This window comes from Nipponia nippon, unplaced genomic scaffold, assembly GCF_047370975.1.
Source record: "Nipponia nippon isolate SJK-2023a ecotype South Korea unplaced genomic scaffold, ASM4737097v1 scaffold_8, whole genome shotgun sequence".
Classification (NCBI taxonomy): domain Eukaryota; kingdom Metazoa; phylum Chordata; class Aves; order Pelecaniformes; family Threskiornithidae; genus Nipponia; species Nipponia nippon.
This window is the reverse complement of record NW_028262402.1, coordinates 2,275,932-2,301,504: the sequence shown is the minus strand read 5'-3', so window position 1 is coordinate 2,301,504 and position 25,573 is coordinate 2,275,932. Positions and strand designations below refer to the sequence as shown.

The window sequence follows — 25,573 nt, the reverse complement described above, 5'->3', positions numbered from 1 at the left end:
CAGCCAAAACCAGGACAGGCCCATTAATGGTGGCAAATTTAAAACATGACTGTTCACAAATACAGCTACCATAACACTTTCTTCACACACACGAAGGTCAGGGTGATGTATTTTCTAATTTTTGTATTTTTTTTGCTGTTGCCAAGGCACAAGAATCTTAGATGAAGTAAAGCAGTGGGAGAGAGAGCCCACATGTTCAGGCTGTAGTTTGCCTCCAAGGGCATAAATGTGAGTTAATTGGAGGTTTTGGTTGTCCTGATGTTGTGGACTATAATTCAAAGTAGTTCTAGGTACACACTGGATCTTCCACATAACTTCCAACAAATGAATAAAAGTACAAGACCACATACGCCAGGTCAAAGATCCACATAACCAAAAATCTCCTGTCCATGTATGTTCAGTAACAAAAACTGAGGTCACAGGGAAAGAACTGAATACAAACATCCAGTGATCATTGTTTAGAGATTCTGCGACCTATGGATTATATCATTTTTAGTAGGCACCAACAAGCCAAAATAAGAATAGGTATTCATGGTATACTCTGATTCTGGGACAGATTCACCACTTCATTATGTTGAACACATATCCATGCAATCAGTGTCATAAAAGTAATTACAGTAGCATAAAACCAGTTTGATTAAATGGAAAACAAGGCTTTCTTCCCTCATTTAAGAAGTTTGGGGATTGAGTTATAAAGTATGTATTTGTGATTTGTATCAAGGTGTCATTTCATTTAGGCTTTACACGAATGGGGAAAAAATGAGAATTAGAGACTACAATCATCACAGTAGCAGTGTACGAATAGAGCTCAGGTTGATGCAGGAGAGAGCAGGATATTGCCTAGCTGATTCCTGCCATATCCCGCAAAAGATAAACCCTTAATCGGATCCTTCATTACCATCAAGTGTGGAAAAAACAGCTCATGCCAGGGATTACTTAGTAAATGTAGTCAGTGGAAGAAATTATGCATTGAAGAAAATACGAAATCCCTCAAATTAATCTTTGAAATACGTGGAGTTTGACTCTTCTCTCTCTTACACTGGGATAAATGAAGAATAATTGCATTTCAGTGACTTAGATACACTAGCGTATTTGGAAAGGAAATTGAGCTTGCCTGCTCTCCCAGGATTTTAAAAGATTTACATTTTTAAGGCAGAACTGTTTATCCTTAAAATTTGTACTCATACATTCAGAGGAAGAATTGTGGCCCTGTGTCACAGAGTAGAAGCTGTTGACACATGATCTCTACAGGTTTAAATCCAGGCCGAAGTCTTTATGCCATCGTGTGCGTTCAGTACTGGTTGGCTTAACTTTGCTACTGGCTTTAGTATTTGCGGTTTAAAAAAAGCCAAACTGGATAATACCTGTTAAGTGTTTGGTGAATCTCTGAAATATACCTTATTTTATATTGTCACTTTTACAATGTTAAATTATTCTTGCTTGAAGGTTAAAAATCAGTCATTATTGTAGGCAGACAGAGCTGAAGAATTCCTACTGAATTTGAAAATCTGTCCTCTGACTTTCCATGTCCATTGTTCAGCTTCAGGCAATGTCTTGACATATAGTTATGTTGCCAATACATATGCATTGACTGAAATGTTCTTATGCCTGCCCTGCGGGTCTTTGTTTCTAGCAAACCTGTGTCATATTTCCTTTCTAGTGATTTCTTCTCTGTGCGCAACTTAGGGTTTTTTTGATCGACAAAGGACTAAGAAAGTGTGTTCCATTGGTGGCCTAAGAAGTCATCAAGCCCTGTAGTGTTCAAAAACAGAAGAGACATGCTGGATTTTCTTATTTTTTTTTGGTTAGTTGTATACCCTTGGAGAGCATAACTGAGGAGAAAAATGCAGGAGGTGTGCTGAAGTAAGCATGTATTATTTCATTCCCATTTCTGATCAGAAGGTTATTGCACTGTCATTACCGCAGACAATAGAATCTGAATCTGAATCATTGGTGAATATCTACGATTTTATGAAAGCAGGTTGTTGTTGATGACAACTTCAATGTGAGCCATCCTTGTGTGCTTGGGGAGTTTGGGGCCTGTGCTTGTTTGAGCTAGCAGACTAATCCCTGCTTCCAGATACCCTTGCATTCCTGTAACAAAGAGGTAATCCTCTGGTGTAACTCAGTATTCACTAGTCTGGTCTCAAGAGGAGAATTACATTAAACAAAAAGCATTTCCTTGCTCCTCCCTTTGCTTCTGGGCAAAGAACAACATGGTTCACATATAGGCAGTAGTTAAATGTTTTGTTGAGATCATACATGCAGATGTGCACATCAGTGTCCTCTCTGTTTAAAGGCTGATACTGTTAAAATTGTTTCCCCATTTTGAAATTCTTGTCTTTTTTGTCATTCTTGACAGTGCCAGATTAATGCTTATTTACACTGGGGTTCATTCACACACAGTTTTGAGCCTTCTTATACTGTCACATTATTGGCAAGGGGAAGCAAGCCTTGAAAAAAAATTTAAGCTGTTTTTACAGATTGGCATTGGAGAAGATGATCTCTCCCTGCAGTCAGTTTTTGTGGGTATAGAGGGCATGTCAGTGAGTGCAGACTAGTGACTAGAATGCAATGAAAATTTGGCACTGCTTGATTCTCAGAAGAGATCCCAGAGAGACACCTGTATCATCAGTCATGGATGGGGCCACGTGTGCTCTTCAGGTGTGTTTGCCCCTCGAGTTCTCTCTTGCCTCTGAATGCATCGCTGTGTGTAGGCTTGGGCCATGCTGTAGTGCTGTCCGGAGCAGGAGGGGATGGGTCTGAAGTCTAGCTGCGTCAGGTATGGACAAGTCCAGTCTACAGCAGATGGCCAAAGCTCTGCTCTTCCACAGCTGATTTTGGTTGGTTTTAACCTAAGCTATGGCCAGGCTAATGTCTATGGCTGTGTTGGAAACGCAGAGAGGTCAGCATGTTTATGCTCCATTCTTAAACCATCTCTGGTTTAGACTGTGATCTCACACACTTTGAAATAGCTCTGTAAGCAAGTGTTGTCTTGTGGAAATTTTTAATGTAGCTTGTGTGGAGTTTCGTAGCTGAATACATCTAGGGGAGCTGTAGGGTCAATGAGCAGTTCAGGGACTCAGTCTTGGAGAAAATTCTACATAAAAAGGCAAGATAGGATGTAGTTCGACTTTTTAGAAAGTGAGTGGGAAGCATTTGAAGCATACAAAAAGAATTGGGACATTTGAGGAAACTTGTCTTTCCCAGTGCAGACATTAATAACCACTTTAACAGTATTGTTTACCTCCTGCTGCTTCACTGGAAAGAGCAAATTTTAAGTGTAATTTCAGAACGAACCATTTTTTTCAAAGCCAGACTGATTCAAAGCCCTAAGCAAATTACTGGGTTTGTTGTTAAAAATGCCCATGTCATAGAATGGGTGATTATTTTTATCCCATAGTTCTCAAAACAGAAACAGAAAAGAGCTGCTACTTCTTCATTTAAGGTGAGGTTGCAAGAGAGAGAAGTTAGGTTGGGGTTTTGTTGTTTGTTGTTTTTTTTAGTGAAACGCTTCTTTTAGTTGTCATTATATATGCCACACATAGAACAGAAGAGACTAATTTTCTCTCACTGGCACATGGAGGGCAGCTTTGTCATACAGCAGGTCCCCTGTCATGCTTAACTTGCACTCTTTCCTGTGTCTTTTTGGATGCACTTCATCACTTTGTGCTGGATACCGATTAGTTTTAACAAGGATGCACGGAGACTTCCACAAAGTCCCAGAGGGAATTATTTCAGAGATTTCAGAGTAATACCTCTGATGCTTAGCCAGTTTGGAGGTGATCATCTGAAGCATGAGATAATATTTCAGAGTGACCTGATGTCCGAGGAGGGGATTTCTGCACAGAAGAGAGTAACAGAACACAGAAGCAGTAGCAGTCATAGAATCATAGAATCGTTAAGGTTGGAAAGGACCTCTGAGATCATTGAGTCCAACCTGTTAACTCAACTGCCTGGTCCACCTCTAAACCATGTCCCTAAGCACCACATCCACATGTTTTTTGACTGCTTCCAGGGACTGATTGCACCACTTCCCTGAGCAGTCTGTTCCAATGCCTAACCACTCTCTCCGTGAAGAAATTTTTCCTAATATCTAACCTAAATCTCCCCTGGCACAACTTGAGCCCATTTCGTCTTGTCCTATCACTTGTTACTTGGGAGAAGAGAAATGTCTTGGATGAAAAGTCCAAGAGAAATGTCTTGGATAGGAAGAGCAGATGAACTATGGGAAAGGAATTTTTTTGCAAATGCTTTTCCAAAAGTCCCAAACCAAAAATGAAAAATTCCCAGCTCTAATTCCGATTGGATTTTTCTGCCCTTTTTCCTTCCTGAAATACTTTGATTTGTACTTACATCCTTTACTGCTTAGGGATTTTCACTGTCTTTTTAAAAGTGTGTTTAGAACACAGATTTGTGAAGCCAATTTAAAGCACCCAAAATCACCTCTTAACTGCTAGCTACTTCGTTGCTTTCTTCAAAATAAAACTACAAATTTTTCTGAAAAAGAAACAAAAATATTATCTCTGGAAGCTATTCAAAAGACCATGCTCCTTCTGGAAAGAAGTGCTAACTGTTCATATGGGTTGATTTTTTAAGGTATAATCCATAAAATTTGGCTTATGGAAGTCAATTCTCCCATGACAGGTGAAGAAAAAGGAGAAAGCAGGAAGTTGTTTTCATTAATGAAGACAAGAGTCAGAGTATCGTAGCACCTAACTCACAGAGCAAACAGAGCTGGTCCAATATCTACCAAAGACTGATGCTGCCAGAATCTCTGAAATCCCGGAAATATGCCTCAATAGGAGAGATTTGCTCCAGAAGCAGAGCATACCTGACTATGTAAGCAGGAAGGCACTTGAGGGTGTTCATGGTTGTACAGTTCTTTGTACCATCCAGAGCTACATCAGATGGTACAAAGTGGCTGTACTGAGGGGAGACAATGAGAGGCTGACTTGCAGCCTGCAAGAGAAAGTGTGGCCATTAGGAAGATTTGTAAACAGTGAAATTAATGGAATGTGAGCTTTTTTGGCTGCATTTCAGTGTTCATATTATGTAACCTTCTCAGCATATTTCCTGAACTTTACATCAGGAGGTATCTTTTTCAGCACAAGTGTCTGAGTTCTGTTTCACGTGGTAATCTGATCAATCAATATTTCACTTTATCAAGACCTGTTGATTAGTCACTCCCCTGTTTCTCACATCAACCTGTGAAATAAATAAAGATAATTATGGTAGTTTCCTGATGGACAGAATTCAAGGCAGAAAAAGATAAGACTCAGACTTATCCAACCAATCTGAAGTTCTCAGGTGAGAGACGCCTTTTCCTTATGCATCTTTCTTTCCTCTGAAGACACCTCCTGAATCCCTTTAAGGCTTGTGCATGTAGATGCCCAGAGTTAAAAATATTAAATGGGAAATAAATGTGTGCAAAAGCTTCAGGAATGATTAATTGCTTCATTGTTTGTGGTTCATACATTTTAGCAAGTATAGTTTGTAGATCATATATATTTATAATGTGTAAATCAAGGGCAGGGCTTTTTGCTAGCTTGTGTTAGCTTGTTACTACGAATTTGTATGCATTAAATGCTGATGTAGTTTTGAACGGCAAGGATTTTGTCTGAATGGATTTTTTACACCTCTAAATCAAGAATGTCTTCATGAGGTCAGGACAGATTTCATCAGTGAAAATCTGGTGTGTCTTCTGGGACTGGGCTTCTTTTCAAGAATATGAATCATGGACTTTGATACTAAGTCCCCAGGCAGTCATTGGAGAGACCTCCACCGAGTTTGGTGGGCTTTAGTTCACCCCTGTAAGAACTCTACAGTACTTTAAGTGGAGAATGCTCCTTCCCTAAGTGACACTGGATGTATGAGGTAGAAAAAAATAATGTAAAAAAGTAAAGCCACACACCTGAAAAATTATGCTAGCTGTGAAAGGTGGATATCCTGAACTCATTTCTGTCATGTTTTCTTTTGCTCAACAGCTTGTCCGCCAGGAACATATAAGCCTGAAGGTTCACCAGGCGGAATCAGCACTTGCATCTCATGTCCCGATGAGAATCATACCTCTCCACCAGGAAGTACCTCCATTGAGGACTGTACATGCCGGGAGGGATATCATGCTGTAGGACAAACCTGTGAAGGTAAGTGTTTCCACCCAGAACAGAATACCCCTGGAATGCAAAGTGCAGTGCTGGGACAATTTTGTTATTTGTGTTTGTACTGTGAAGGACCTGTCAAATTGCATGCAAGATTTTCTGTGTCATTCCAAAACAATGAAAGTACCAAGATGCAAGTCAAGTTGGAAATGAAAAAAATTGTTTTCCTTCAGTAGCCTATTGCACTCCAGCTAGCATCTTAACTCTGTTGTGGTTGTTTAATTATTTAGTTGTTCACTGCCCTGAACTGAAGGCCCCTGAAAATGGTTACTTTGTCCAGAATGTCTGCAACAATTACTTTAATGCTGCCTGCGGGATCCGATGCAAAGCAGGATTTGATCTTGTGGGAAGCAGCATCCGGCTTTGTCAGCCAAATGGCCAATGGTCTGGATCAGAGGCTACTTGCAGAGGTATGGATGTCATGTGTTTGAAAAGTCTGTTTCTGTTGGATCAGTGTGTTCTTAACTGGTTTTCTCTGCTCACTACATAGTTGGGCATGCAGATCTGATCCTGTTAGCTCTTGGGTGAAAAAATGTTCCAAAGGTAAATTCCCACTCCAATTACTCTGTTTCCCTGCTTCCTGAAATGGAAGGAGGACAATAGAAAACATAGAGCAATGTTTACTAGACAGACAGTCTTTTGCAAGTGACTCTCCTCCCTTAAACCTCTGTCCACCTGATTTCTATGAATTTTGTATCTACATTATGTAAATCCAGCAAACCTATGAAGTAGTCAAATATATAACAGAAGCTAGCCACATGGGTGTTTTAGAATATCCACCAGATTCCCAGCATAGACGAGCATTGGCGTTGGGAGACATTAACCACAGAAGAATCCTATTTTGCTTTCTTACAGTTCCTTCTTATGAAAAATAAGAAAGCTTGGGCCTTGAACATAGTTTCAGAAGAATTTTGAGTGGAGTTTCACTAGGGAACAACTGGCAGTATCCTAGAAGTTCATTGTAAGAGAATGTCAGCTGGAAGAGAAATAAACAGAAAGTGTGAATGGGAGGAGACATGGGAAAGAGCATCCTGAAAAACATTATTTCTGGAGCTCTTACAAGTACATAGGAACACAGTTTTGCTTTGTTATCACTTGTCTCTGCCTAAGGTTGGGTTCTTGATGATTTAGAAGGGGAGCTGCATCCCCATGTAGTCCTGTCTTCCAAGGAGGGCCTGAAAAAACAGGTAGCAGCCCTCATCTCCTCAACAGCCACAGTTTGTGGTTCAACATGTTTAACTTGAGTTGGATGCACTTGACATTAGTATGCTGCACTGGAAGTTAGTAAATAAGTCATCAGCTCCTTCTGTAGCTCTTGCCCTGGCCTTGAGTTCAGGGAAAGAGGCAGGATAGATCCTTGGAGGAATTAGCACTTTATTCCACTAGAGCAAACACTGCAGCCCTTAAAGAAACAGCAAGTCATGGTTTTGAAAGGAGGCATCTGAGCTAGAGATCAGTTCCTCAGGACATTCTTATATAGCAGTTCACTTGTGCTTACATTGCAGGACTCTTCTTCAGATAATCCTGGAAAAGTTAGCCTTCCTTCATAACTTCCAGTGACTGAAGGCAGGAAGGAGAAGCTTTCAATAGAAAATAAATGGCTGGCCAGTACCATGAGGGTATCTTGAGAAGCTAGACTTAGAGCTGTTGACTTTCTAATGGCCAAACCATAGACTGAAGAAGTATGCTACTTCAGGTAGACTGGGATACTGGGAAAGAGCACCTGCCTGTCAAAGTTTCTGTCACGCAGTAGCCTCCAGTGCAGAAAATCTGGGGAAAGCTGCAGTCAGCCACAAAGAAAGGATCCTTCATCTTCACTGTCTGTAGAGAAGTGGAAGATTCTAGTACTTGGAAAACTTTCTGGAGCATTTAAAAATATTCACCCATTGAGTGTTAGTGCATGATTTTCCTTTGACAGGGAATTTGTTTGGAAGGTGGAGGGAGAGAAAAGTCTGCCTTGAGATATCGCCTTGATGTTAATATCCTTTGAAGCATTGAAAGGATATATTTTTGCTTTTCTTGTGCCATTCTCCATCATACTGAAGACTACCAATTAAAAAAAAAAATTAAAAAATCCTACCTTTACATATGCTGGATCTGCTAGTCTTGATTCACTCAGACTATGAAAGGAAGCAAGATCAAAGGCACAGTTTATAGCTGTCTTGTTAATCCCAGGAGTATTTTATCACATAAATTAGGAAGGGGGAGTGAAGGAAAATCCCTTTGCATTGCTTTGGGTTTTGACATTAAACACTCCTCAGTTGTTCTGCTAGCTAAAATCTGCTGTGCTATTGAAAAGTGATTAATGCATTCATGTCATGCAATTAACAGTGACCCATGAAAAAAACAGCTACAAAGAATGTATTTAATCCAGAAAAATGTATTAGGATAAAACCCAGAGCAAGCAAAATATACTGCTGTTGTTGTTGTTTTCACTGGCTTTATGGAAACATTTCTTGGTCATGGAAAATGCCTTATTGACAAGAGGATGGGTTTGTGTTTAATGCATGGAACCATAACCAGGATAACACGGGCTTAGTTACAGGTTTGTGCCAGAGCCATGCTGAAACACTGAGTAAGCATCAACATTGAAACACTGAGGAGGCAGGATTGCTGCCCCTATGCACTCCTTCCACAAGAGGTGGCTAGACTTTCCAGGTAGTGGAAGGGAGCGCCTTCTCTGTAGGCACGTTAACATTACTGAGAGCCTTCTCAAGGCTCTTAATTCATTTGGGCTTCCTCAATAATGCTGTTGAGTTTGGTAGCATGTGCTTCCTTTTACCACAGATTGGGTATTAAAGACTTCCATAGAAACCTTAAAAGAGAAAGCCTGTTCTCTTCTCTATAAAGCATGTATGACTCAGCTGTAAAAATGTCTTTCTTACTCACTGTACTACAGTTAAGATACAGCATATTAGTAAAGCTGCTCTGAAGCTTAGAGTGCCTCTCACAAGATGGAAGTTTCAAGCTCTTTTTTGTACTCTTAAATGCACTTCCTAGAGGATGCCTGTGTATATGCAAGCACAAGAGGAATAGTACTTCCAGAGAGTAAACATGAGACAGTGGTAATGCAAAGATGTCAGGTGCATCTGAATGGCTTTTTTTCTTTCTTTCTTTCCTATCCAATATACATAGGTTTTGCTACACACTTTTCTTCCCACTCAGGTGCCACTATAGCTTTTTTCAAAAAAGACATTATTTAGCGTGTGTTTTTTGTAGCTTTGAGGGGCATGTAGTTACTGGTATTTATACAGCTGGCTTTCATTTGAAGGAGCGCTCAGGGTATCTCCCATTCATTAGTTTGAGGGTGTATAGTGATCTGTTCAGTCCATATGTCCACTTGTAGGCGTGTCCTGTCTCATCAGCGTGCAGAGTGAACAACTACTGGGAAAAGGAGAGAAAGTTGCCAAGTTGGCTTACTTTTGAGTGCATTTGTAGAGGAGCTCATGGTTTGCCTCCTACCTGGCGGCAGCAAGGATGGGTTAGTCAGTAAAATTAACATCCCAAACCACAGTGGAGACGTCGTCCAGTTGGCCATACCAGTGCTACTACTTTTTTCTTCTTACTATCATTCAGCTGTTTTGGGATCAGTCTTAATTACAGTGTAGCTTTGTGTTAAATTGCAGCATCAGGATTCAGTAACAAAACTGTAAGACAACCTGAGGATCACCCTTAATGTCCCGCTTCCCTTTCTGCACACGCATCCTGCACAGGACTGCATTCTCCTTGGCATCACACTGCTTGCAGTGTTTGTGAGACAGGGCAGGAGAAAGGCCACTGTGCTGAGCAGCAGCCAGGACTGTCTCCATGGGGAGCCCTACACCTGAAAGGGTGTCTTATGTCTCAGCACCAGCCTGATTTGTTCCTTTTCATCTCTCGTGGTCCTGTTGTCTATGAATGGCTTGTATTCCTTCTTCCTCTATCTCTCTCCCCCACCATGATGAATGTCTGCTGTTCTGATATGTGGAGGCTCACGTGTCTGTGTCTACATCAATACACTCCAGAGTGCCTGAGAATGTTCCTGAGCACTGGGACACTGTCATCTGCCCTGTTAATAAACTCTTAGCCTCTTCCCTGATGTGCACTCAGCCCGTACCAGACTGCCAGTTGGAAATCCCCCAAAGAACTCTCAGGCATGGCTGGGGGATTAGAAACTTCCAAAGACACACACACTTTTCCACAGGATTCCATTTGCCTGCAGCTGTCCGGTTTTGAAGGCTGATAGACATTACTAGCACAGGCCACACACTGTGTGCCAGATGCCTTCGATGGCTAGCAACATTTCTGAGCACAGTTAGTTTGCTAGCCTGGACTCATATCAGAACTTAGGTGAGCTTGGAAGTGTATGACCAATCTCATACATGCTATGTAAGACTCTGTTTCAGGAAGAGGAGGGCATCAAGCCTTCGAAAAAAATCATCCCTGTTCCAGCCCTGTTCCCTAAATCTGTACAAACTACTGTAACTAGCATCCAAGCCAGTACCTGTCCCACCCCTGAAAACAGGGGCAAACTAGTGTAACTCCACTCATTCTCAGTGCTGCAGAATGAACTGGTGTTTTTTTCCCTTTGCAGTTCGAACATGTCCCAAACTTCGGGCTCCTGAAAATGGACACATTAATTGTTCAACAGCTGATATCGCCTATAAGACAGTATGTTTTGTCACCTGCAATGAGGGCTATGAAATAGAAGGAAACACCAAACTCACCTGCCAGGGAACGTCACAGTGGGATTCAAAGGAGCCCAAGTGTGTGGGTAGGTATCTGGTCACACCCTGTTTATGTCAGAGTGCAGCCTTTTCTGACATGCTGTCACGAGTGAGAAACTCTCCCTATTTTAATATCTGGTGAAGCTAAGACAGGAATGAGGATTTGTCTATAGATGTTTTATACAGGTTTTAGAAGTGGCGAGGGACAAAGGAATTTGTAAATGGAGAAAGTGGACAGATTATCATTGAAATCCAGCACAGACAGCTGATAACTAAAAGGCTGTTGCATCTGGTGAGTGTTAAGATACTGTCACACAACGCATTGTAGGAAGCATGCAAGTTTTACGTCTGTACTATGGATGAAATGTGAACAACCAAGGGTTTGAGTCACCATCTTAAAGCTGAAGATGGCCTCCAGACAAGGACTAAGGCGTGTTAGCCAGGCACTGTGACTGCCAAGTAGAGATGTGGCAGTTGTCACTTTTGCTGAACTCCCAGCAGGAAATAAGAGTTTAGGGAAGTTAGGGACCAAGCACCTTGAAGGCAGGATTCAGAGGTCACACCAGCTCTGCAGGGATAGGTAAGCATATATTGCTGTTCCAGAAACAAAAAACTGTCGATTTCAGAAGCACCCATTTAGGACAGGTATTAAATTAACTTAGAAACTGATAAGAGGGAGAAATACGGTTGAAACACTTCCAAGGGTAGACTGCAAAAAAAAAGCCCAAGCTTAAAGTCCAGCAATTCAGAAGGTGATCCAGTGCTGACTAAAGTCAGGATGAAGTACAGTCAACTGCGTCTAGTAAATGTGATGCCAGTAGGGTGACTTGGCTTGAACCTGAGGCTGTTTTTTACTGTTTTACTGCAGGCTTAAAAATGTGGACTTTGCATGAGACAAGAATAAATTTCTAACTGTAGATATGTTCTCTGAAATTATGAAAATAATCCACAAGTATTAATTTATCAAGAGAGTTTGTTAAGAGATCCTAATCTTTCTTCTGTTGAAGTCAGTGGAAAAACTTCAATTAACTTCAAAAGGAAGGGACCCTGAAATCCTGTTGGAAGATTATAATTGGAAGATTAACTGTATTCATCAGTTGAATTCATCCTTCCTAGCTTAGCATTTTGATTATTAAAATCCAGCTCTACTCGGTATCAGAAGATTTTTTCACACCATGCAATACTGCCTCCATTCCTGGATTACACATGACAATAGCTTATTGGGTTGCTGAGTCTGAAAATCTAGTATAAAAGTTACCTGTGATTGTCATGGAGGGAAAAGTGTTAGCTGGAAAACGGCTCTGCTGCTTTTTGTTGTGACTGGTGTTTAGAACAAGCTTGCTGAGATTCTTGTTCAATATAGATGTGTGGAGTTTTATTCAGGTAAGGATGAAAATCAGAAGACCAGTATCACGTCCTCCTCAAAAACTACCCTTTGTACTCATTTTCTGAATGTTTATCATTATCATGGAGGTATTCTCCATTTATTTTTAGTCTGAACAGTTCCTAACTATTATATATCATCTGCTACATAAAAGATACCAGAAATCCTGCTGTATTTAGGCATTTGTAATTGATGCTTTATTCATTTCGTACCCTTCTGTTAGAAAAATGAAGTGGAATTGGGTTTAGTCTCTTACCTTGAGACAGATTTCTTGGACCTCGGGGTACTCTCCTAGCTCTTTTTCTGAATGCTTTTCAGTTTGAGTTGCACATCAGTGCAGAGTTTACCATATTTAAAAGTTAGCTCACTGATCCTGTACTACAACCATCTGTAACCATAACTGACACTGTACCATATCATAGGCTGGATTGTTTACAGTCACTTCTGTGAGGTCTGTTATCATATACATCTTTTTCTAAGAGACTGGAAGTTAATGCAAGTTTGGCTATTACATATGTTTTAAATTTTTGTATTTTTCATGAAAGATGCTGTTAGCAGTGAGTTACTTTTGAGCAGGTTACGTATAGATGGCTTACAAACAAAATATCTACTGAAAAGGGAAGCTTTGTCATTTGTCCAGTTTGAAAAAAAAATTTCCACAGGCATGTTCTTGTGTTTCCTTCACCATTGGCAAAAGATTAATAGTCAACATGTTAAAATTAGTGAATTTTGCAAGATACTGTTCTCCTTGCTTTGTTCAAGGTTTAGTGAAGAAAGATAAAAATACAGATGGCATCCAGGGTGTTGATGCCACCTAGTGTTGAAAGAGTTACAGCTCCACATTTCTGATTGCAGTTGGCCAGTTCTTTCCCTGAAACATTGGGTTTGCAAAGGTGTTGAAGGAAAGAGGCATGATTTACTTGATAATCTTCTTTTGTTACAATATTGAAGTTCCTCTTGATGTTAAGAATTGCAATACAGTGTTGTGGTTCATCACAGGCAGTTGCAGATGAAAGCAGATTCTTGTCTCTCCTTAGAGGTACCTTTTTCCTCTCTCTCTATTAATTCCCTATCCATATGACTAATAGCATGGATATCACTTTGCTCCTCATGAAGTCCAGACTTCCTGGGTCAGCTTGATCAAATTCTGGAGTTGAGCACAGATAAAAATGCTAAACAACACTATTAGAGGTTTTTTTTCTGCTAAAACCTGTCCCACTTAGAAGAGATTCCCTCAGGCTAGATATATCAAAGGTTATCCTGAATGTTCGTCAGATGTTTCAGGATTGTGCTCTACTAGGGTTTTGCTAGTATAGTTGGAAGTGTCTCAACCAGGAGGTCTGTTACTGCTTCCCGAAGAGGTGCAGTTTTCTCTGGTTTTCATCCTTACACCTTTCACAGCCTTTCTTCTAATTGTTCCCTGAGTAGTATGCATTTTAATGCTTTAACTTGTCTTTTCAAACATTGGTTTTCCAATTTCTGATCTTTCTGCTGTTTGTCAGTTACCTTCCTGTGGTGAGCAACCGAAAGTTGGGTTTGAGGGTTTTTTTCTGATCGAGTTGTTTTACATTCCGTAGCCAACAGTGTCTGCCTGAAGTGAACAAACGTGTTAACATTTGTGATCTTGGCATCCTGTTGAAATGAAGTGCAGTTATTAATCGCTTGGACTTTAAACACCATTTCAGTATTGAGTGTTTAAAGGGCAGGAAATACTTAGAATGCTTAGACTCTTTAAATTTTGCTTTATGCAGAAGAACCAGTTTTCAATTACTTGCTGCATATTTTGGGAGAGGACAAGAAAGGGATGTGAAGCATTCTGACTGTGAATCATTTCTGTGTCATTAAACCATTGCTAAGAAATGACCAGAGCTTTCCCTTCTGTAGCTGGGTTGGGTTGTTCTTTGTGTGCCCTTTGTGTAAAAACCTGTCTGCTTTCTTCACTGACTAGCTAAGGAGTTACAAGTCTTCTCATTGGCTATAAATAACGAAGCATTTTTCTTGTGTGTTTGTCTGTCATCTGTTGTAAGAAACACTACTGAAAGTCTGTGAACTGCATTCATGGGATACCCCTTTTTGACCTGTTTGTAAATACCTCCACATTTGAAGTAAAAATAACATTCCTGGGCTCACATGGTAAAAACAACAGCTCAAAAATGAAACAAAGCGTTTGTGACGATTGAACCTGTTTATGCACATTGTGGTTTTTGGAAGTTTACACTTTGATGCAAATGGTCTTCAGAATTTGTAGTGAATTCTAGTAACAACATAGTTCAAAACTTTCATTTTAAGTCTTTAAGCAACCTGACTTTACAGGGAAGGTCAGCTGCCGCTTACATTCACCCTGAGTCTTTGCATCTGGGTTTGAACAGTCAAGACCAAGCCCCATTTCATTCAGTTTGGAACGCAGTCGGCAAAATCACATGCCATGTCGCTAACCTACAGTGAGCTCGTGGCAAGGTGTCCTTCTTCTTCTCTCATTCTTATTTCAAGAGACAGTGTTAAAGCCGTAGAAGGCACAGATACAAGACTATTGCCTCTCTCATGCTACAAAGGTCTGGTTTCCATAGAAGGCAAGGGAATGCAACTACAAAGCAACCCCAAAAGGTGAAGCTGTAAAGAAAAAAAAAAACAACAAAACAAAACAGAGAGAAAGACATAGTGAAGCCGCATGAAAAATACTGTGTTTCTCTTCCAGCGAAAAGCATGAGCAAGATGATAGAAGAACTGATATCCTGAGTGCTTTTTACTTCAGTCAGCACTGGAGTACAAAGCTTCAGCTGGTCTTGCGGTTTTGATGCACTCATAGCTCATGCAAACTCTTTAAAAGTCTGTGTGTTTTGTGTTCCCTCTGAGTTGCCATATGACTTTATTTGCAGATTTTTTTGTATGTATACTTCGTGTATGCCAGTTAAAAGACATGTGCTACTGGTCTCTTGTAGAAATGCGTTGCCCCATCCTCCAGATGCCAGCAGGTGTAACAGTTCTCCCTCCCAGATGTGGGCTGGAGCCTGCCACTTCTGGGACTGTGTGCCAGCTGAGCTGTCCCCAAGGATTCATCTTGTCTGGAGCCAGAGAAGAACTAAGGTGCATTTCATTTGGGAGATGGAGTGCAAACATCCAGGAGGCTCTGTGTAAAGGTAGAGACCAGCACAAAATTATTTCTGTGTACACATGTGTGCAGGATTGAAGGGAAGCACACAGCAAATAACTGAGTAAGAACAGGTTTGAACTGGGGAAAGCATGATTTAAACAGTCTGTAAAAAGTGTTGCCTGTACCATTATAACTTGAGTGTCAGATTTACTTGTAGTTTGTAATAAAAATGTAGAGTTCAGAGGTTGCTTGAGTGCCATCTTGCAGCACTCATCAACTGTCTCTCCTGGGATCCATCTCGTAAGTCTGGAAGCTGCCTGCTAAAAGGCCTGATGTGCAGGTAAATTTGAAATTTCAAAGTAGAAGTGAAAGATCTTAGCTTAAAGATAGTCAAAGTGGAACCCACACTTCTAGTAAAACAACAACGATAATAATATTATTACTGGTTTAGCACAGGTTTATGTAAGCCCTGTAGTCGAAGCAAATCTGTAAATGCTGTGTAAACCCTGGCTGATAGACAGGCTATAGAGGGATGGTTCTTTTCAGTTGTCTTTGAACTGACTATGGCTGTTGACATTTCCTGAGCAACAGTGCGCAAGAGTTAAGGCCAAAACTGGCTGACACAAGTGCACAGAGTACAAAGATGGGCAGAAGATGGTTACGTGCATTTCAGTATGGTTCTGCCATGTTTACCCACCTCTTCTAGAAACGTTAGGTTTCCACACTGAGTTGGAAGGCATTTAGCTTTGGATTGTAGGAGGATACAAGCAAAAGTGCAGTTTGTCTGGGAATATGCAATTCACCTCTTCGTGAACTATTGTGCTTCTAGAACTAATGCTTCCACCCCAAACTGGGGCCCTCACCAGCCACTGGGTGAAAGAACAGTACAGAAAACTGTTATGGCAGTCATCATGCCAGGTCACTGCAGAAACTGAGGTGGGAACTTTTTTCTCTGTAATGGCCAGGAAGATTTTATCCCTCCCTTTAAACATATTATTTCCCACTCTGTGATGTACCACATTGTTTTTCTGAATCTTTCGTGTAAACCTGTGCCAAACCACAGTTTTTAATATTTGATGGGATCCCAGCACAAGGCTACAAGCTGAAGTGTTTGGATCAAGATAAAGCAGCATGGCTTGGGTTCAAGCTTTTAGATATTACCAGTGCATAAAACCCTAAAATAAGAGGCACCAAGAAACTCTGAAGGTTATTCCTCTCTAGTAAAAATGAACAGTTGCTTTTCAATTGCTTTCATTCTTGTTATTGTCACTCTCTATTTTGCTGCCAACAAATTTGGCCAGTTCAAAATAGCCATTTTCTTTCTGACTTATTTATTAGTCTTTTTACAGAATTTCACTTTTAAATGGAATTTGCCCCAGCCTGAAGGCTGTGGTCAGGGGAGTATGAACCATAACTGGTAGTTATTTAAAAGAGTGCATTTCTAATAAAATTTTCATCAGAATGAGTTCAGAGGAAGGCAAAATCACTTGTATTTATTGCTTTGCACTCTTAATTACAGAGGTTTAATTGCCTGAGTTGTGTTTTTACTGGAACTATTTAGTAATGAAAATATAAGTGATATCAGTTCTGAGTTGTTTTAAAGCCTCCTGGGCATAGATGAGTTCAAAGCTGAATGCATCTTTGTCTCATCAGTCTAGAGACCATTTATCAAACAACACTACAGCAATAAAATAATCTGACCACAAATGTTTTGGAAGGCCCTGTGCCAGGGAAATGAAGAAGTACTTTAAGTTTGTCAGAGAAACTCGAGGCTTAAATGTTAGTGGTGATGTTACCCATATTGTACCACCAGTCCTTTGAAACCATCCAGCATTGTCACATATGTCACAAGAAGACTCCATTTGTCCTACATAATACCTTGTAGCAGGAGTTTATTAAGGAATATTTCCAGCAACTGATTTCTTTGGAGTCGGTTCCACATTATGCTCTAGGGAATTTGAAAGTCACTACTGTCTTGTTTGTAGTATCTATATCATGTCACAGATGATACTTTTTTTTTTTTTTTTAAGACACTGATTATCAGAAACAAGTGTTTTCATCTGTATGTATCGGCGGGGGGGACGGGCAGTGAAAGGGTAGAGAAGCCATTCCTTCTTAATGAGTATGTGTGTAATGAATGGATGAATAATAAGAGAAACAAATTCATTCTGTCTTATTTATTCCTTGTTTTATGGTTGTGTGTAGAAACCAGAGTCTCATTGTGCTCAGTGATGTACAAAAATACAGGAAAAAATAGTCGAATTTACCCCAGGCGAATTTACTGTTTATGTATGAGCCTGTAGGCAAGAATTAAAAAGGGGGGCAAAAAGGGGGAGAGACAGGAAGTTTGCAAAAATATGTGCATTTATATTCCAGGCAGCACAAAACCCAGTGGTTATAACAAGTTGCAGCTTACCATTATAGAGGTTTTATTTCTATAACCCCACATATAAAACTAGTTTGTCTCTTTCTGGATCAGATATTGAAGCTCCTCGGATCCACTGTCCAGACAATATTGAGACTGAGACTCTGGAACATCATAACTCTGCTAATATCAGCTGGCAGGTACCAACAGCTGAGGATAACTCTGGAGATGAGGCAAGTTAAAATCTGTACATTTGACTGGAGGCAGTCTTTCTATAGCTAGCTATTTCAAATTAATTTTATGATCCAGTAGAATTTCTTTCTTCTGATAAGCAGGAGTAGAAGAAAAATCTGCTGAAAAGTTTCTGTCTTGAGAATTCAGCATTTTCTGTCTTGGTTAGTTAGGGTTATGCAGTCGCAGGACACTCTGCATGGTGTTTAAGTGCATAAAATCTCATATGGTTAATTTATGTGGTCAAAGGAAAGAATGTGCCCTTGTTTATAAGATGGAGACAGCTGCTTTAAAAATGAGCTTTTAGAATGTGAAGAAGTTTAATAAACTCTTAGAAGGAAGTAAACCAGTTCATTAATCTAAAAGGCTAACATGAACACACTGTGATAAGTAAAAACTCATTTCAGCTTCCCAAGTGAGAAAGAAAAATCTCATTTTCCTATCCAATGCAAGGTTCAGACATGGGCCTTTGGCTACTATGGGTATCGGAGGTCTGGAAACTGAGTTACAAGGAAAACTTGCTCCAGAGCTGTTTCATAAAGAGTGACATTCCCTACAGGCTCAGACATGATCAAGTTACAGCAACTGAATGTTTTCTCATGAGTCAGCAAAGGAATAGTGACTCTGTGTGCCTTTAATTTGCAGCAAACACAGGAGTTTTTTGCACTTGGAAACTGTGAGCTATCCCAGTAAAAGAGGTTTAAGTTGACAGATTTTTTGCTGTAGCGTAGCTGTGGTCAGGTACTGTAGCTCTGCTGGCACAAGGTCATTCATTGAACTGTAGAAACCAAGTGCCTTAGCTCTTAGTTGTAGCTGGTTTGTCAAAGCCGCGGTTGTCAGATGAACTGCTTTGTTCACATGAAACCAGTTCTTTCAAAGAGAAGTTCTTTAAGACAGTTCTAAACCATATGAAAGAGCCTTAGACAGCATGTCAGTGTCATTTACTCCAAATGTAGGGTTCCTTTGCTGTGCCAGAATGTTTTGAAGCATCTGTGGGCTATTGACTCATAAACATATGTAGATTAAAGCTGGATATGTAAGTACTTATAGCCCACAACTGTCTGCTCCATTCATCTCCCAGGTCTGCTGCCCTTGCAGCTGGAGACCTGAACTGCAGACAAAGCAGGTTCTGAACTGGCATGGTGTGTGTTCAGTGCAATGAGGCAAACAAGAGTCAGTCTTGAGTTTTCTTCATGCACAGTGCTGTAAACTGCAGCAGGTCAGAGTCCAAGTCCTGACTGAGTAAATCCCGGTTGCTATAAAGAAGGCAGTCTTGAGAAGGGCAGCAGAGCACTCTGTTGTGAAGTCCGCCCTCGTTACTTGAAGAGGCTATTTGCATTAAGAAAGAGTAGGCTTGACATTGAAAGATACTATTTTGTGGCCATTTCTTGAAACATGAGTGTCGTGATTACTAACCAGCTTTGTTTTTTAAATAACAAGTGTTCTCCTATAAAAGGTCTCAGTTCACGTTACCCCAGCTTTCATACCACCGTTTCTTCTCCCAATTGGTGAAATTGCCATTACTTATACAGCGGCTGATAAGTCGGGCAATGAGGCAAGCTGTACATTCAGCGTGAAGGTTATTGGTAAGTGCTGGTAAAAATCACTGGGGAAGAGTCTGTCATGGTTGAAACCTTCTGATTTTGTGCAGAAAGACTGTGAGTCACTGTGGCCTTTATGTGTGCAGGTATAAGCCCAGGAGTAATATCATCTCCATAAATGCTTTGCTGATCTTGGGTCACAATTTGCATAGTGTGCAGTCATTGCTCCCAGATGTTCAGTTGGGGTTGTATTTTGTTCTGTTGTTCATTCTGAATATGAAGATTTCTCCTCACACTGGTAGATTAAACGCTTTACTGTGTTGTCACTTTACTGCCTTCAGTGTATATATGGGGTTTTTTTCTTCTTGAAAGACTCCAACAAAATTTCCAAGGTTCCCACACACTGCTGATGCAAATCATTGTTCAAGTATTTCTGTCAGACAATTGTGTTACTCATCAGTCCTGTTAAACAAGGTTTGCTTTGTAGAAAGCAAACAGAATGCAGAAACCATGAGTTCAGCGGAAGAATTAGTCTTGTCCATTCCTTCAGCATCTACCAGTTGCAGCAGCTTACAAGTGTGCATCTAACTTTGTTGTATCTTCTGATGTGAACTTAAAACTGCTGTTTACTTGACTTCTTCTGATTATAGATTTCATTTGAGTGTGGAGGCAGTTCAGTAAGCTAATGTCATTCCATCCCTTCAAATTTTGCAGATGCAGAACCTCCTGTAATTGACAGATGCAGATCTCCGCCACCCATGCAAGCACTGGAGAATGAGCACCCAGCAACATGGGAAGAGCCACAATTTTCAGACAACTCAGGTGAGACAGTGCACCCCAAAACATGCACACAACAGTGAAAGGCTAGGGAACTCCAACCTGTTCACCCTTGATCCCTTGGAGTTTGGGGAGTTCAGAGGGTTTATTTATTTATTTATTTTTAAAAACACATAATTTGGAGGACGTGCTGCCATTTCCTTCTCCATTTGTCAAGGTTGGGTGTGAGCAATCCTCTTTTACTTATCGATGTTTTAGGTTGTCTTTTAACTCTTCTAGGTGCTCCACTGACTGTCATGAGGAGTCACGTACCTGGAGATCTCTTTCCCAAAGGAGAGACAACAGTTCAATACACAGCCGTGGATCCCTCTGGCAATAACAGGACATGTGAGATCCACATTGTCGTCAAAGGTTTGTTGTCTTAATCTTCTCGTCAGGAGTGTATGGCAGTGTTTTAACTGAATATGATAAAGGATGCAATGCTACTCCACTTTTTCATTTAGTCTCCACTTTTTCTTTTAGTTATTCCCTATTTATATTCGAGTAACTTGAAGACAGTCAGGATATTTGTTAGTACCAACAAATCAATTGTCTAAGACTGAAGGAACACAGCATTGAATTTGGTCCTATAAATTCAAATTAGGTGTAAAAGCACTGAAATTATGATTCATTAAGCAGTAAAACTTACGGTAATGGATCAATTTTTTCCTCAGTGACAGATAGCATGTGAAATGAATTAATAGGTGTTACTGAAGTCTTACTTCAGATCTATAGTTAAAAAGGAAAACTTCATGGAAATATTTCTGTAATCACCTACAAACATTGTAGCAGACACGAGAACACTCTTTAGATTGTAGCTGTCTGTACCTATAGAAATACTGGTGCATTTATGTTTATTGCATAGAGACCTTTTCTCCACAGTTCACTTTTTTCTTTAAAAGCCAAACAATAGTTTGGCAGGTAAAGTATTACGGATGAAAATTCTACGTTATCTCTGCTCTCTAGTTCTTATGTCTCAGTTGGACATCTGTATAAAAAAATCTGTTAGTGAAGAGAGAATTTAAAATCACACGGACTGGAATTTTGGTTATAGCTTTTAGAAAAGGTAAGTTGCAAATGGATGTGCTAATTTCTGATTTGCTGTAAATTGTAGCAAGAACAAGCCAGTGCTTAGAATTGGCATTATTTCAAGTTCTAGACCACCTCAGACTTCTTCTGGTTTGTGACACAGTGTTTTCAGACAATCACAATCGTCTTCAGAATTGGCCTGTAAAATAAATCATAACAGAGGTTTTACAGTCAATCCCTCCTAAGATGATTCTGACAAGTCCATGTGTTGTTGCAATAGTGCACAATGGATAATGTTTAGTTTCAGAATTCAAGATGTAATATAGTTTACTAGAATTAATTGTGTGAATGTTCCTGTAAAAATTTAGATTAATGTTTTGTATTATTTTAGTAAGTACATGCTTGAGCACGCATCTTTGCAGAAGTACAGAAGTGTTTGGGTCTCGCATTTTTTTAAGTCAAATTTTTTTTGTGTTTTTTGTCTCACAAATTTTTTTAAGTCTTCACCTTTCTGGATTTCAAATTCCAGTGGCAGAGTTTGAGAATAATTTTGCAGTAGCCTGACCCTGCTTTTATGGAAGTAACAAATAATACTTCCACAGACTTCAACAGAGGCAAGATCAGGTTGATACTATGTACTTTTGGAAATCATATTAGTGCTGTTTTCTTGTGTGCTTACTTACTTTGCCACATCCATCAATATATAAATCTTTGTATTTTTCGTAGGTTCTCCTTGTGAAATCTCCTTTGAGCCTGTGAATGGTGATTTTACATGCACATCAGATGAAGCAGGAGTTAATTGCACATTGCACTGTGCAGAGGGTTATAGCTTTTCAGAAGGATCAAGTGAAAACTATTATTGTGCATATGAGGATGGTGTCTGGAAGCCGCCTTATTCTCCAGAGTGGCCTGGCTGCTCTTGTAAGTCTTATTGTTGCTAAAATGAATCTGTAACTCATCAAACACTATGTTTAATGAGGAAGTAAATGAAAATATTTTAGAAATTATGGCTTCTGTTTAATGATAACAAAGCTTCTCTGTCCTCTGCCTCCAAATTGTTACAAATATTGTGAAAGAATGCCTGGAAGTCCCTAAATGTGTTATTTCAGAAGCTGTCTAAAACACAAAAATAGGAATGAATTTGAATCCTGGGACTCACAAAATAGCAAAGATGGCAAAGTAGACAACGTCTGTCATTATTTTGAATTGGTATTTGAAACAGTTTGTTTACAAACACTAAAAGTGTCTTTTCAATAGGTATTTCAACAGTATTGCAAACTTAATGATCCAAATGCACAGTGCATGCTGTACATACATATCTAAAGATGACCAAATCAGAAGTGTTTATGTATTTTCTTTGAGATGAACACATGCAAAACTTCAGCTGTGGAATTACCCAGCTTTGGTGACATTTTAATAATAAATGTATTAGAGCTACATATGAAGCCAGTCTTGGCACCATGTTGCATCCACTTCCATCAGAGTGGATTTCTTGGTTTCAGCAAATGAGAGCAGTGTTTCAGCTATGAGCAAATGAGAGTTATGTTTCAGAGCTATCTATCAATTCCAAATTTGTAACTTGGACACTTAGGAACTTTGATTTGCTTAAATTCTGGATGAGAATTTTTCAGATTCAGCCTAGCAGCATTAGAAATTGAGAAAATGCTGAAATAAATAGATAAATGACAGACCTTTTTTTAATGTCTGTTAGCTTTCTCAATAAATTTGATGCCTGCCAAAGGGTCTGTTGTGGTTTAATCCCAGCCAGCAACTAAGCGTCACCCAGCCGCTCGCTCTCTCCCCGCTGTGGGATGGGGGAAAGAATCAGAAGAGTAAAAGTGAGAAAACTCGTGGGTTGAGTTTAATAGGTAAAGCAAAAGCCACGCACGCAAGCAAAGCAAAACAAAACAAGGAATTCGTTCACTACTTCCCATCAGCAGGCAGGTGTTCAGCCATCCCCAGGAAAGCAGGGTCCATCACCCATAACGGTTACTTGGAAAGACAAATGCCATCACACCAAACGTCCCCCCCTTCCTTTTTCTTCCCCCTTATATGCTGAGCATGACATCATATGGTATGGGATATCACTTTGGTCAGTTGGGGTCAGCTGTCCCAGCTGTGTCCCCTCCCAGCTTCTTGTGCACCCCCAGCCTCCTCACTGGTGGGGTGAGAAGCAGAAAAGTCCTTGACTCTGTGTAAGCACTGCTCAGCAGTAACTAAAACATCTCTGTGTTATCAACACTTCAGTGCTCTGTGTTATCAAACATTTGTGTTTTCAGCACAAATCCAAAACATAGCCTCATACTAGCTACTAAGAAGAAAATTCTACCCCAGCCAAAACCAGCACAGGGTCATATTCAACTGCATTGGCTGAGGTACGAGTGATCCATTTTCATGTATACAACAGTGGGAATTTAGGTTGCTGATTTAAAGACAATGCTTCTTAGCTTAGTGTATTCCAGTTTTAGCCTGAATGATGTTGCTTTTAGCTCTGAAACTCTTCCACTGACCAGTAAAAATTTATGTCTCCAACATTTTTCAGTAAATCGTTTTGCAAACCATGGGTTCAAATCCTTTGAGATGCTCTACAAAGCAACACGATGTGATGACAACAATCTTCTAAATAGCTTTACTGATGCATTCCAGAGTGCGCTTGGTAAAATGGTAGGTTAGTAAATATTCCTTCCTTTTACATACTTTTAAAAAAATGTACCTCGTTGTTACTTTTCCCAGCTAACTAATTTCTTACAAAGAAAATACAACAGAAACCTATAAATGAAATTTGTGCTTTTTCAGAAGATGACAATTTTCCTTTAAAAGATGATTCACTGGCATTTTAATGTAATTAAGTTCAGTCTCCAATGTGGAGGTATATAGGACAGAATTTATAGAAGTGCCCAAGCAGCTTAGGGACGTGGCACTCACAGGCTTTCAGTACGGTTCCAGAGAGAGCCTGTGCAGTTTTGAAAACCCCAATCAATTGTCCCCTAACCTCAGTGTTGTTTTTGAAAGCTGGATGTGATTATAAAATACATGTATTTGATATAGAATATGTGTAACATATATCCATATAATATAAATGAATATACATGTATGCAAATAGATAAATTCCACATTTGGTGCCTAAGTCCAGGCACTTAAACCCAGTAGTAGTGATTTAAATAATTTGGTCAGGTTTCTTGAGTTTCTGAGTTCTCACTCTTGTCATTAAGAACTGCATGGCACTCAGTTTGAAGGGGTAGCATGTTCCTTCTTTACCATGTCTCTTGCTTTCCACTTCAGTATCACAATCTCCTCCATGAGTCTGTCCTTAGCTGCACAGCAGAAGCAGCAGGACTTCAAGTTGCAGTGTCAGGAGTGGACACACTAGTCCACTAGTCCAGGCCTAATGTGGTAGTATTGCACCAGAAGAGAACACCGGGCATTTACAGATTTTTTGCAGAACAAAGCCCATAAAAGCTAAAAGCTTCTCTGCTAACTAAAAAGCTTTATTAGCACCTACAGCTACTGGACAAACTGCTGCAACTTTGTAATGTATGTCAGTAACCCTTGTCAAATGGCTGAAAACCTAGATAACACTTCAGGCAATCTCTGACACTTGGACCTAAATATCCATTACTCTCTTGCCTTGCTTCAGGTTTGTTCTCTTCCAGTAGAGAAATCTTGGCTGGTTTTATTTCTGTTCCTTTCCCCTAAGAGCCAGCTACCACCAGGTTACCAGGTTACCAGGCTTAGACCGTTACTATCAGCACGCAAAAGATATTAAGGAAAAAATGCTTAGTGACCTGCCCAAGCAATTACATCAAAATGCAACAATCTGGGAAAACAGTCAAAAAGGCTGTTTTGAATATGCCTATTCCTATTGCCAGGAATTTGAAATTCTAGCAGAGATCTGAAAAGGGGGGAGGAATCAGCAGGAGCCATCTTTCCAATGAAAATTGATGTGGAAAAAGCAAAGTAATTCCAAAACACAACCTAGAGCCCAACTTGCTTGAAACCTTTCTGGAAAAAGCAAGAAATACATATTTTATCAAAAATCATGCATTCATCTATTCTCACTTAATCTCCACTGCTTTGTGGAGAGAAAAAATCAACAATACCAGAAAGGTTTCTGTCAAGTTCTCTGTTGTGTGGTTTCTGTCCTTCTCAGATGATTTTCCCTGTCCTCTGAGGTCTCTTGGTGGAATGCAGGAGTCCCTTTCCATGTGGAGGTAGAGGTGGATATGAAGAAATAAGGTTTGAAAGCTAG

The 25,573-nt window shown here is 40.0% G+C and overlaps 1 protein-coding gene across 1 annotated transcript in view; it reads left to right on the top strand.

Moving 5' to 3' along the window:
* The window catches only part of SVEP1 (sushi, von Willebrand factor type A, EGF and pentraxin domain containing 1), a 135,643-nt gene that overhangs the window by 39,876 nt on the left and 70,194 nt on the right, over positions 1–25,573 (top strand). The window contains exons 4-13 of the mRNA XM_087742677.1: positions 5,988–6,146; positions 6,392–6,571; positions 10,735–10,914; positions 15,191–15,388; positions 17,822–17,940; positions 19,395–19,524; positions 20,194–20,301; positions 20,536–20,667; positions 22,051–22,245; positions 23,867–23,988. Of these exons, the coding sequence (XP_087598803.1) occupies positions 5,988–6,146; positions 6,392–6,571; positions 10,735–10,914; positions 15,191–15,388; positions 17,822–17,940; positions 19,395–19,524; positions 20,194–20,301; positions 20,536–20,667; positions 22,051–22,245; positions 23,867–23,988 (1,523 nt within the window). The remainder of the gene's footprint in view (positions 1–5,987; positions 6,147–6,391; positions 6,572–10,734; positions 10,915–15,190; positions 15,389–17,821; positions 17,941–19,394; positions 19,525–20,193; positions 20,302–20,535; positions 20,668–22,050; positions 22,246–23,866; positions 23,989–25,573) is intronic.